The sequence below is a fragment of the Gopherus flavomarginatus genome, chromosome 5, assembly GCF_025201925.1.
Source record: "Gopherus flavomarginatus isolate rGopFla2 chromosome 5, rGopFla2.mat.asm, whole genome shotgun sequence".
NCBI classification, from domain to species: domain Eukaryota; kingdom Metazoa; phylum Chordata; order Testudines; family Testudinidae; genus Gopherus; species Gopherus flavomarginatus.
In genome coordinates, this window is record NC_066621.1 from 155,006,668 (window position 1) to 155,019,648 (window position 12,981).

Here is a 12,981-nt window from a genome sequence, read left to right on the forward strand (position 1 = left end):
TTGTAAATTCAGAAGCTAATTTACTATCAGTTGGGGGGAAACATAGCTACTGGACTTCACATGATGGGCCATATTTTGCAGTGACTTACACCCTGTGCTGTCCTGTTAAACTTTGTGATTATACTGGGTGTCGCTGGGCCCTATATATGTTTGTAAAAGTGGTTTTTAGGTAGTTTCCCTTTTGAAAGGATGTGGTATATGTGTGATATGTCCTGTTGACCATTATTCTTTCTGCCACTATCATTATTTTTCAAAATCTATCAAGAAAAGAATAATTCTGATAATAGATTATCTTGCTGTCAGTGTTTGTTAGAATGGTGATACATTTTCTACGTAAAAGCTAGCATGTAATAATTTTATGCCTCCAAAAAATCATCATAAGTCTTTAAACCATGACTTGAGGACTTCAGTAACTCAGCCAGAAGTTAGGAGTTGATTACAGGAGTGGGTGGGTGAGGGTCTGTGGCCTGCAGTGTGCAGGAGGTCAGTTATGATTATCAGAATGTTCCCTTCTGGCATTAAAGTCTGAATCTGTGAACCTTATTTTATAAAGCCCCACCTATTTTATTTATTACAGCCAAGGATAAACAATTACCCTGAGGAAAGCCTTGCGGATGATGAGAAGTCTCAGACAATAAAACACTTTCCAGATTCACAGAGTAGAGCGCTGCCAGCTCATAGGAGACAGAGTATTCCAACGTGTGGTTCTCAAGCTGAGCCGTCCCCCATTGGTATGACTAGCAGTCTCAGCAGCCCTGGACTGCTTACAGCTAGATACAGTGACTTGGGTAAATAACCTAATTTATATTGTCTTCAGTATTGTTGTAACTGTGTCGGTCCCAGGACATGAGAGAGACATGGTGAGTGAGGTAATATCTTTTACTGGACCAACTTCTGTTGATGTAAGATACAAACTTTTGAGTTACTTTTCAGGTGCCTGTAGCTTGAAGCTTATACCTTCTGCCAAGAGAAGTTGATCCAATAAAAGATATTACTTCATGCACCTTGTCTCGCTAAATTACATTTTCAGAAAGTGACTTGTTTCCCATAAAAAGAAATATGTTTTGGAGCCAACTTGATTTTAAGCAAAACATTATTGTAATAGAAGTAGTTCCTGAAGTGTGACTTTCCTTCTCGTGTGCTGGGCTTTCTCTATGCCCTGGAGGTTCATATCCTAAAGGCCTAGGTCAGGGAACTTCCTGCTGGCACAGGGATGCTGAATTGAATCTCTCTTGCAGCCAATCAGTACCATCCCTACGTTGGCCCGCTGGTCTGAGCGGGTTGCAATGACAACAAACACGGGCTTCTCTTGATAGTAAAGAGCCCTAGCCACTGGGCAGCTGGACTGACTCCTTTTCCGCAACTCCCTTTGAAAAGGTTCAGCTGACTGAGATCAATGTATGATAACTTCAGAACTGTGCCTCCCTCTTCTTTTGGGTTAATTATATATGTTGCAGAGAAGAGAACGAGGCATGTAGGCAGCAAAATTATTTGTACTTAATTTGGAAAAGAGAAGACCGAGAGGGGACATGATAGCAGTTTTCAGGTATCTAAAAGGGTGTCATCAGGAGGATGGAGAAAACTTGTTCACCTTAGCCTCCAATGATAGAACAAGAAGCAATGTGCTTAAACTGCAGCAAGGGAGATTTAGGTTGGACATTAGGAAAAAGTTCCTAACTGTCAGGGTAGTTAAACACTGGAACAGATTGCCTAGGGAGGTTGTGGAATCTCCATCTCTGGAGATATTTAAGAGTAGGTTAGATAAATGTCTATTAGGGATGGTCTAGACAGTATTTGGTCCTGCCATGAGGGCAGGGGACTGGACTCGATGACCTTTCGAGGTCCCTTCCAGTCCTAGAGTCTATGAGTCTATGGTTATCAGATATGCATTAAAATGCATGTGGGGTTTGTTTTAGGAAATGGGGATAGTATGCTGAAACTCATTGAGGAAAATGCAGAAGGTTCTGGACAGGTCCCCCAGCTGCCACGTAAAAAAGACAAAAGAGACTTTCCAGTAAGTATTTGGTACTGTGGCTGTTAAATATTGGTCAATGACATGACTTCATTTGTATAGATTACACGCACCTGAATGTCTGGTGTAGAATTTTAAGCTAGTGTGAATCATTTGACAATTCATCTTTTTCCCCACAGAAGCCAGCCATCAATGGTCTACCACCAACGCCGAAGGTGCTGGTAAGAAATCTCATTTAAAATAGGAGTAACTGGGAGCACAGTTTTATTCATCCGTGTGCTTACTTTGCCTTTATACTGTTAGCAATTAGTTTATTACCAAAAGAATTTAGTACTGCTGTCAGCCTAACTGCCACTAAAAAGCTTTCATGTTATTCCAGATTTGTATCTATGGTGTTCTGTAGAAATTCAGCCAAACAGAGATGTTTCATAGGATGTATTGTTGTGTTCTTGGGGAAGATGAAGGGTTTTTTTGCATCAGGAGATATTAAAATAGGTTTGTGTGATTGAAGAAAGGAACACTAATGTGTTTGTGTGTCTGACATTTAATTAAATAGATGACTAATAATAAACTGTTTACATTGAAAACTTGTTTCCGGTTTAAATTTGGGTTGCTTTTAGATGGGAGCATGTTTTTCAAAAGTTTTTGATGGTTGCCCTTTGAAGATTAACTGTGCAACGTCATGGATACATCCTGATACTAAAGGTAGGCTAGCTTTCCCCTTTGTATTTTAAATCCTGCTACAAAATCTGTATTGTACTTCTGGATTAAGCCAATTTCTCTCCTTTTTTAGATCAGTATATTATCTTTGGAACTGAAGATGGTATTTATACTTTGAATCTAAATGAACTTCATGAAGCAACAATGGAACAGGTAATTATCAATGTCTTGTTCAGGCAGAATATAATTGACAGATACTACGAAACACCAAAATTGTGTAATTTTTAGTGGGGGTGGATAGAGATGCTCTGCTTTGTTCTATAAGCAGGGCCACATCAAGTCAAATCCCATTAGTCCTAACAGTAGAAAGCCCTGACTTTCAGGGCAATATTTTTGACACTGTTGATGAGATGCTCAAATCAAAGAATAGCGTGGAGCTCTCTCAGAACTGGCTCTGCATCCTCCTGCTCTGGCCTGCCTCCTCTCCTTTGCTACCCAGCCTGCCTCTTCCTTCTCCATCTTGATTCCACTAGATGGCAAACCTCTCCTCCACTGTGCATGACCCGTAGGCAGTTGCAGCCCCGCTGCTGGTTAGTCCAGCTGGCACAAATGCAGCTGATAAATATTTATGGGCTGGCCAGCTGCTTCTCCTCTAGTCTCCTTGTTGCTTCTCCCCTGCTTGCCTGCCTCTCTCCTTGCAAACCCCATCTCCTTTTGTGCTTTGGCCCACTGCTTACTGTCACTAAGCACCCCATTGCTCACACAGGTGTCCCTAGTTCACTCGTCACCTCTGACTTAACATCTTCCTTCCTGGTTGTTTTTAATAGTCCTTTTTATTTCTTTGATTTGCTGTACCCTCAGCCTGGGCCTCATGGAGTTATAGGTTCAGGCCCCCTATGAGGCCTATCTGAAGTTATCTAGTGGGGAATAGCCTTCAGGCCTTAAGAGGGAGACAGTTTTTGCCAGACTTACTGTAAGGTATTTTTATGCTTTGCTACTGTTACTGCCCAAAGAGGGAGGAAAAGGTAAGAAGCCTCTGGCTGGAATAGAGTTGGTCTAGATGGTGCTAGTGCTGTTGTCATACGTAGCTGTACGTTTGTACAGCACTTTCCAAACCTATCAAGGACCCCGTCTCTGCCTCAGAGACACAAAACACAGCACAGGCTGATATTAGAGGAAAAGGAGAACGTGGGGCTTTGAGAGGAGAGTATGGGCAGGATCCTAGCACTGAGTGGGTCAGAAGGAGGTACAGTAGAGAGAGTATTCAGCAGACCGGAAAAGAGAGGCTGTTCTGTGGGCGCAGCATGATAGAAGACACAAAGCGAAGTGTGAGTGAAAGACAAAGTGGCAACCTGGCCCGATGATCTGAGGGCGCTGGGCAAGCAGAAGAATGGGATAGCTCAGTGGTTTGAGTGTTGGCTTGCTAAACCCAGGGTTGTGAGCTCAATCTGTGAGGGGGCCACTTAGGGATCTGGGGCAAAATCAGTACTTGGTCCTGCTTCTGAAGGCAGGGGGCTGGACTTGATAACCCTTCAGGGTCCCTTCCAGTTCTATGAGATAGGATAGATCTCATGGTAAGAATGAGGAACTTGAAGTTGATACAGTCACAAGAGAGAAGGCTTTCTTGGGTTAGTGGCTTCCAGAACATGCTTGAAAGCACAGGGGAAGGTAAGACCAAGTAGGTATTGGAGAAGAAACTGAGAATGAACAGAAACATGGAAGGGTGGAGGTGAGCTACAAGAATAGAGGCAGGTAGTGGAAGTGGGATCTCTGAATCCGCCACGTTAAAGGTGGAGAATTAAAGATGGAAGCGCCTCATTGGGTGCTGGTGGTGTAACGGTGGGGGAAGCTGTTTTAGAAAGAAAGGGGAGGGAGTACAGCTGGGATATAGAAGAATGAACCTGACATGGAGAATGTCAGCGTCATCGTAAGACTTCATCAAGAGGCAATTAGCAGGGCATGAACAGGGCCTGAGGAAATGGATCAGGGGACCTTGCATTATTAACCCGTATATATTTCTTTTTTAATTCAGTTTCTCTCTGTTACATGGAAATATCTTCTGCTTCTTCCTTTAGTTATTTCCCCGAAAGTGTACCTGGCTGTATGTTATCAATAATACTTTAATGTCGTTGTCAGGTATGTATCTGTTAAGAAAAAAGCCACTATAAATAATGGAAAAGTAGACAAAGCATTCACTTGTTAAAGGATATTTTCCTGTGTGCGCCATGTAGATCAGCAACATTATACTGAATAAGAGAATCGTGCTGTTTCCTGTATTTCTGTTTTCCTTTTCTATATAGGAAGTTTTACTTTGAACGTGCTTTACACAAGAAATTTTCATAGATCGTAAGGCTGGAAGCTTATAAAATCAAATTTGTGAACACTAGATTAAATGCATCTGAGGCCTCCCACTGTTTCTTCCCTGAAAGGTTAGGAGTTTGATGATTAGACCACACGATACAAGTCTTGTTCTGAGTAATGCCAAGGGCCCAGTTTGAGCCGGAGAAGGATATTGAATATTTTCTGCTTTTGGCCTCTGACATTGCAGTTCCAAGTTCAGGACAGTGTTCCGCTGTTAAAATAACTATCGAGCCAACAGTCAGCTCTATTGGGGAGGGGTGGAAAGGGATTTTAAGAATTGAGCTGCAATGTCTAATCATTCCCCTGGTGCATTGCAGTTTGGTGCCATCTTTAATGGCTCTGAACTTGCCAGTCATCTTCAGCATACATCCCACTGACTCAGAAAATAGGTATGATTGAGGACAAGAAAAGTCCTTAGTTTAGGAGGAATGACGTATGTTAATGTGCGCATGTAAATAATAATGAATTTGTCATTCTTATCTATTATATTTGTCCTGACTGTAGATGATTTGAAACAAGGGGTTTTCCCTCCTGTCCTGACAAAAGAGAATTCTGCATCCAAAACAGCAGCCCAAGGTGGATCTTAATTTTGAGTGCAGACGGATTGCAGGATCAGGCCTTTAGACATAGGATTCTGTGTGTAATTCAAGTCACATGATAATATGAAGATAGTCCAGGATGAGTTTCCTGAAGGCTGGTGGCACATAGGTTCCAAGGGCCAGAGATGACCACTCTGATCATCTAGTCTGACCTCCTTTGTGACAGAGTTCATAGCACTTCCCCAAAAGAATTCCTAGAGCAGATCTTTTAGGAAAACATCCCATCTTGATTTTAAAATTGATTTTAAATTGTCAGTGACACAGAATCCACCATGACCCTTAGTAAATTGTTCCAGTGGTTAATTACCTTCACTGTTAAAAATGTGCGCCTTATTTCCAGTCTAAATTTGTCTAGCTTCAACTTCCAGCCATTGGATCATGTTATACCTTTCTCTGCTAGATTGAAGAGCCAATTATTAAATATTTGTTCCCCATATGAATTAATGCTTCCACTGCCAGGCAAGGAGGGGTGGTTATATAGGCCATAAAAGCTTTTTCAAGATTGTTTAGCTATATGCATTGTGTTTGAGTGATTGCAGGTATCTGTACATAGTTCGATATCAATTTTCTATTTCAGTATTAATAATTTATATTTAAATATATTTATATCAATTTAATGAAGGTGTAGTGGCCTGATAGTCACATCAGTACCTTGATGTGGTATCAAAGAACAACCTAGAATTTAGTGTGTGCATTTGTTTTACGCATTTTCTTAAATGTTCTTATTAAACCTTAACTATAATAGTGGAATTATGTCCCCACTCGATGTGCTGTCATTTTAATCATGATTTGTTTCTTTACATTTTGGCTTGGCTTCTATTTTTGACATGCTTTTGGATCACCTTTTTAGAAGGTAATTACCACTATGTATTTTTACCATGAATTGCATCTGTCCGATGTGCGTATGTACGATACAAATCAATTTTCTGTCTTACAGGAAAAACGTTCCAGCTATACTCCCATAACCTAATAGCTTTGTTTGAACAAGCCAAAAAAACAGGATTTGCTGCTCATATGCAGACTCATAGGTTCCCTGACAAAATATTACCAAGGTACAAAAATATCTTTATTTTCTAGACAATTCTGAAAAGTCAACACAAATTCTAAACTACTTTATCCTTTATGCTTCTGATGTATGTCTGTATGAATCAGTAACATAAAAGGCTTTCAGTATTGGTCACTGATGTGCGTTGTTAAACTTACTCTGTTATTCCAGGAAGTTTGCCTTAACAACAAAGATTCCTGATACAAAAGGATGCCACAAATGCTGCATAGGTGAGTGATTACTGTTTACTGATTTTTTGTCCTTGTTTTTTATTGCTGGAACAGAGTGGTTTCCACTCAGATTTATTTTTAATCATCATAAACATAATAAAAATGTGGGTCCTGGATAGCTCAGGAGATTGGTAATGAATTACTGAGCTTTACCTTCTTACGTGACCTCTCATGACTGGAAGTTTGCAACCTGGTGGTCCATTCGGTACAATCCTCTGCTAATCTCTTTGAGGATGAATAGTTCTTTTGATCCACCCAGAATACAACAACATCCATCCAAGATCTTCTTTTTCTTCCTGCTGTTCTTCTACCATCAGCTTTCTCGTCCAGTGCCTGTAAGCATGCATCACCCTCTGAACCCCTTAAAATGTACCTTGAAAATCTAGCTTTACCTTACCACATGCGAAATACTGTCCCGAGTTCAGTCAAGAGAAGTTTTGCTGTTGATTTCAGTGGGGCCAGTATTTCACCTCAAATCACCAGTCAGTATGGCCCAGATCAGTGGTCCCACGGTCACTACTACCTGTGGGTTGGGCAGAGGCCTATATCAAAAAACGTGGTGGTTGGTCTCAGTCCAGTTCCAAGTGGACAAGTGTCCTTGTCAGTAAGCACTGTCACTGACTGACACTTCTTGTTATGCCTCACTAAAGAGGCCAAAGACTGGTCATGAAATTTAAATATCCTCTGACCCTAGGAGGTTGGCACATTCAGGGTAAGGTTGTGGTGTAGAGGGCACCATAGGTTGAAGATGGAAAACTAAAGGACCAGTTATTATTTGTAGGTGTATGCGGTAGGGGGAGGTGTAGTTCAGCAGATTAAAAATCACTTTGAGCTGTATCTGACATGCAAGCTTACAACCCTGGTGTGTGCTGTGTAAACACACACACATATTTTTTAATCTTGGAGTAAATTTTTCCAAAGGGTCTTGTGCACTTATGAGCTTGTGTCATGGAAAATCAGTGGAACTTAAGAATTGTAAAAATGTTGTTGTCTTAAAATGTCGCCTCCCTCATGCAGACATGTGGAGTTCAAACTATGGGTCTGATCTTCCTCAGATTGATACTGCCTGCTAGGGATTGATTTCACCTACTGATTGGCACCCTCTTCCCTTTCTGGGGAAGCAGTGTTTTAAAATGTATTTGGGGGGAACTTAGCTTTACAATGTGGCTAAAGCCAAGGTGACAAGCCAAACTCACCTGTACATGTCCAGGCGGACTGGGGCAATCCGGTGTTTACAGGCAGCCTGATCTCACAGTAACTGGCTGACTCAAGGTGACATGTTGTGGCCATTGAACCCAAATATGACTGAGTTTGAGTGCCACTCTCAGCAGCTATCTGAGAATGTGTGTTGTGAACATTCATTGCTCTCTCCCTGCTTCTCCAGGGCTCCTGCGGGATTAAATTTTTACCCTGAGAGCAAAGTTTCTGGTTTAAGAGCCATTATTTGAAAGTGCTTTAAAACCCACATGCATACTCTGATTGTACTTGAAGGCTATTTCCTTGAACAATCACTTAGCAGCAGGAAGAGGAGAGTCATCTAGAAAACAAATATTAATATAGCGGGACCCCATTTATCTGACCCTCCTGTATCCTGCTCTCCACATTAACCTAACGAGTCCAGGGCCAGAAGCGAGTGATCTCTCCTGTGGACGCTAGATGGCGCTGCCACCTTGCATGTTCCCATTCTCTGGAATATCTGGATTTTTGATTATCCGATCTGACCCCGATCCCATTTAGATCAGATAAACAGGGTTCTGCTGTAATACCTAGTGTAACGCCAGCAGACCCCTGTTGTCGGCGGGCAGGATCGAACTGGGGATCTCTGGAGCTTAGTGCATGAGCCTCTATTGCATGAGCGAAAAGCCAATTGGCCATTTGCTAATGCTGTAGATCAGACTCATTTTCTCTCTCTCTCTCAGTGGTCTCGGTGCCACTAGATGAGACAGAACACCACACCCAGAAGGTGTGTGGGTTACACACGTCCCCTAGCTGAGGAAGTGCATCCCGGGCTTCAGATGCTTCCCAGTTGAAATCGCGGATGAGCCTCCACTTGTAACACCGACAGACCCTGGTCATCAGCGGGTGGGATCGAACCTGGGATCTCAGTGCATGAGCCTTACAACAGGGATCGGCAATCTTTGGCACCCGCCCGTCAGGGTAAGCCCCTGGTGGGCCGGGCCGGTTTGTTTACCTGCTGCATCTGCAGGTTTGGCCGATTGCAGCTCCCACTGGTCGCCGTTCACCGTCACAGGCCAATGGGGGCCATCCTTTCCGCAGCCCCCACTGGCCTGGGATGGCAACCTGCTGCCAGTGGGAGCTGCAATCGGCCGAACCTGCGGACGCAGCAGATAAACAGACCGGCCCGGCCCACCAGGGGCTTACCCTGATGGGCGGGTGCTAAAGATTGCTGATCCCTGCTCTACAGCGTGAGCTAAAAGCCAGCTGGCTGTTAGCGAAGGCTGCAGAGCAGACTCATTTTATCTCTCTCTCTAAGTGGTCTTGGTGCCGCTAGATGGGACAAAACACCACACCCAGGAGGTGTGTGGGTTACACTATCTCAGGGGTTCTCAAACTGGGGGTCGGGACCCCTCAGGGTATCGCGAGGTTATTACATGGGGGTTCACGAGCTGTCAGTCTCCACCTCAAACCATGCTTTGCCGCCAGCATTTATAATGGTGTTAAGTATATTAAAAAGTGTTTTTAATTTATAAGGGGGGATCAGACTCAGAGACTTGCTGTGTGAAAGGGGTCACCAGTCAAAAGACATTTGAGAGCCACTGCACTAGCTCTTGTGTAGCATTTTTCATGAGGAGCTCTCAGAGCATTTCAGTCTCTAATGTGTTTATCCTCACAGCACCCTGTGAGGTGGGGAAGGGCTGTTATTTCCATTGTACGGATGGGGATCTGAGGCACAGACTAGCTAAGGTCATCAGTCCCCGGTTCCTAAACAGTGGGACTGTGTGATCAAAGAAAAGAAAGGAGCTATGGCCGTTGCTGATGTCAGTATGATGAAGGGGGTTGCTAAGCACCAGGAAAAGCATCTGTAATAGAGAATGCTATTGTGAGGATGACATTGACTAACAGCACCAGGATTACAGCACTGACTAATGTGGTGAGGGTTCTCTGTCATTGTGTATGTACAGTGCATAACACAATGGGCCCTGGTCTTTGGTGGGGCCTCTAAGGTGCTGCAATAACACAAACAAAGAATAATGCTGGGGCAATGAGGAATTTTGCAAGAGGAAGAAGTGATTTGGTTGAGTTTGTTGGCTCTTTTGTAATTTGCTGTTCCCATCTTCCTTCTATTTCAACAGGCCCCTGACACTCTTGCTCCTCTAGAAACAAATCTTTGTCTGGCACAGGTGTGCTGTTCGCTTCGGTAACATTTCATGAGTTAGTCCGCAGGTCAGGTTATGTTCATATGTAGCAAAATAGATAATTTTGTGTCTAGTTCATTTGGAAGTTAACACAATAATAAATGGAACAAACATTTTAATACAGCACCAAGTAATAAACCTAAGGTCAAAAAGGTTAGTTTTTTAAATTTTGAATCCTCTGTAAAAATAGCTGTAATTTTCAGTTTTACTTGAAACGTGATTGCTTGTTAAATCCAACCCTATTTGATGTGTGGATTGTTCTGGGGTTTTTTTGTTTAATAGTAAGAAATCCATACACAGGACATAAATACCTTTGTGGAGCATTGCAGTCTGGAATTGTTTTACTTCAGTGGTATGAACCAATGCAGAAATTCATGTTAATAAAGGTAAGCTTTACCCAGTTACAAGATATGTCTTTTTCCTGTTGCACAATGTTAATCATTCAACTATTATTAGAAATAAACAAGGCTCTCTGAAAGTGTGTGAACCATTCCATATTGTTATGATGGAAAGTGCATCCCTTTCTAGTCCTGTTTGTGGATGCTAAGCACTTGAAAATCTGTCCCTGCAAGCTTTTACTAGCTCTAGGGCTGATCCAGTGCCGGAGGAGATGAATGAAAGTCTTTGCATTGATTCACAAGATGTTGGATCAAACCCACTGCTAGCAGTAGCAGACCTCCAAAAACTAAGAGCATGAATTATGTGAAATGTTTCATTCTTTTGGGCATGTACTCTCCTTGATTGTGAGTAGTAGTTTTGAATTACATAGGCAATTGAAAGGAGAATAACTCTCACTAAAAGGACTGAGACTTAGAATCATAGAATTGGCAGGGACCTCGAGAGGTCATCTAGTCCAGTCCCCTGCACTGAGGCAGCACTAAGTATTATCTAGCCCGTCCCTGACAGGTGTTTGTCCAACCTGCTCTTAAAAGTCTCCAATGATAGAGATTCCACAACCTCCCTGGGCAATTTATTCCAGTGCTTAACCACTCTGACAGTTAGGAAGTTTTTCCTAATGTCCAACCTAAACCTCCCTTGCTGCAATTTAAGCCCTTTGTTGTTTCTTCTATCCTCAGCAGTTAAGAAGAACAATTTTTCTCCCTCTTCCTTGTAACAACCTTTTATGTACTTTTCAGCTTGGAAAAGAGACGACTAAAGGGGGTTATGATAGAGGTCAATAAAATCGTGACAGTGTGGAGAAAGGGAATAAGGAAGTGTTATTTGCTCCTTCTCATAACACAAGAATTGGGGGTCACCAAATGAAATTAATAGGCAGCAGGTTTAAAACAAAAGGAAGTATTTCTTCACACAACGCACAGTCAACCTGTGGAACTCCTTGCCAGAGGATGTTGTGAAGGCCAAGACTATAACAATGTTCAAAAAAGAACCAGATAAATTCATGGAGAATAGGTCTGTCAGTGGCTATTGTCAAGGATGGTGTCCCTAGCCTCTGTTTGCCAGAACCTGGGAACGGGCAATGGGATGGATCACGTGATGATTACCTGTTCTGTTAATTCCCTCTGAAGAACCTGGAATTGGCCACTATTGAAAGATAGGATACTGTGCTAGATGGACCTTTGATGTGACCCAGTATGGCCCTTCTTATGTTCTGATGTTCATTAGTATCTCTCATTATCTGTGCATGTCAGTTTTTAGGCTGCCTGTCTACATGCTAGATAAAAGTAACCTCTAAACTTGATTTATCTTAATATTTTTCAGCACTTTGATTTTCCTTTGCCAACCCCTCTGAATGTGTTTGAAATGCTAGTGATACCAGAGCAGGAATACCCCATGGTTTGTGTGGCTGTTAGTAAGGGCACAGAACCAAATCAGGTAGTTCAGTTTGAGACAATCAACTTGAACTCTGCTTCTTCATGGTTTACAGAAATTGGTGCAGGTAAGGTTTTGGAACTTGCATTCTAAGTAATGTAGAAACACTTTCTCTACCAGCTTGATTCCTTCATCATAGTTAATTTTTGAGGCACGCATACATATCTGGATATAGGCCTTGCAGTGGCATGCCAGCCTGGATTGCATCTTCCTCTCTGTGCTCTGGCCTTCTGAGCATAACTGTTTTGTAGTAAGATGTAAAATCACTTCCTGAGAAAAGTTGGGGGAACTACTTCAAATACTTCAAAAATTACTTCATTCCCTCTACTTAATCATCACATAGGAGGCTGATCCTGCAGACCTTTCCAAGTCCATTTTCTGCCCAACTCCAATTTAATTTACCTTTTAAAAGGCTTCATTTTAAAAGCACCATGTATTGAAGTGCATGTTTGAAAAACAGAACATGACCCACTCAGCTAAGAGCTCTGTGTGTGGTTACTTGCTCCATGTCCCTCCATGGGACTAGTCTCGAGTCTGTTCCCCATTTTCCTCTCTGGACACTCTCAGCGAAGTGCATGCCTCTCTCTTGTGGCCCCACATAAACCGTTTTTATATTTCATTGCCCATTTATGCCATAGAAAAAGTACTCCTTTCTCTTCAAAAGCTATTTGCTACCTTGATTACTTTTTTTCTCTGCTAAGCTGATTCAGACACATCCTTCCACATTTAAAGGTATCTTTTTAACGGCACTAGTGGGCAAGCTCATTTTATGAATTAAAGCTATATAAACTGTTAGTATTTAACTTATCAGTCATGCTGGTCTTCCTAGATTGTCATCTCCAAACATGAATTCTCCATAGGGGAAGTATCCTGTGCTGATCCCCACTACTCACTATTGTACCTTGTT

General features: G+C 42.3%; 1 protein-coding gene across 3 annotated transcripts in view; it reads left to right on the forward strand.

Annotated features, from left to right (window-relative positions):
- MAP4K5 (mitogen-activated protein kinase kinase kinase kinase 5) overlaps window positions 1–12,981 on the forward strand; it is an 84,429-nt gene that overhangs the window by 60,905 nt on the left and 10,543 nt on the right. For 2 of the 3 annotated variants that reach the window (XM_050954600.1, XM_050954599.1), the window contains 10 exons: window positions 578–788; window positions 1,917–2,014; window positions 2,152–2,193; window positions 2,593–2,677; window positions 2,766–2,845; window positions 4,708–4,768; window positions 6,530–6,644; window positions 6,809–6,867; window positions 10,527–10,630; window positions 11,964–12,141. In XM_050954600.1, the coding sequence (XP_050810557.1) occupies window positions 578–788; window positions 1,917–2,014; window positions 2,152–2,193; window positions 2,593–2,677; window positions 2,766–2,845; window positions 4,708–4,768; window positions 6,530–6,644; window positions 6,809–6,867; window positions 10,527–10,630; window positions 11,964–12,141 (1,033 nt within the window). The remainder of the gene's footprint in view (window positions 1–577; window positions 789–1,916; window positions 2,015–2,151; window positions 2,194–2,592; window positions 2,678–2,765; window positions 2,846–4,707; window positions 4,769–6,529; window positions 6,645–6,808; window positions 6,868–10,526; window positions 10,631–11,963; window positions 12,142–12,981) is intronic. The other variant, XR_007774609.1, reaches the window with a different exon arrangement.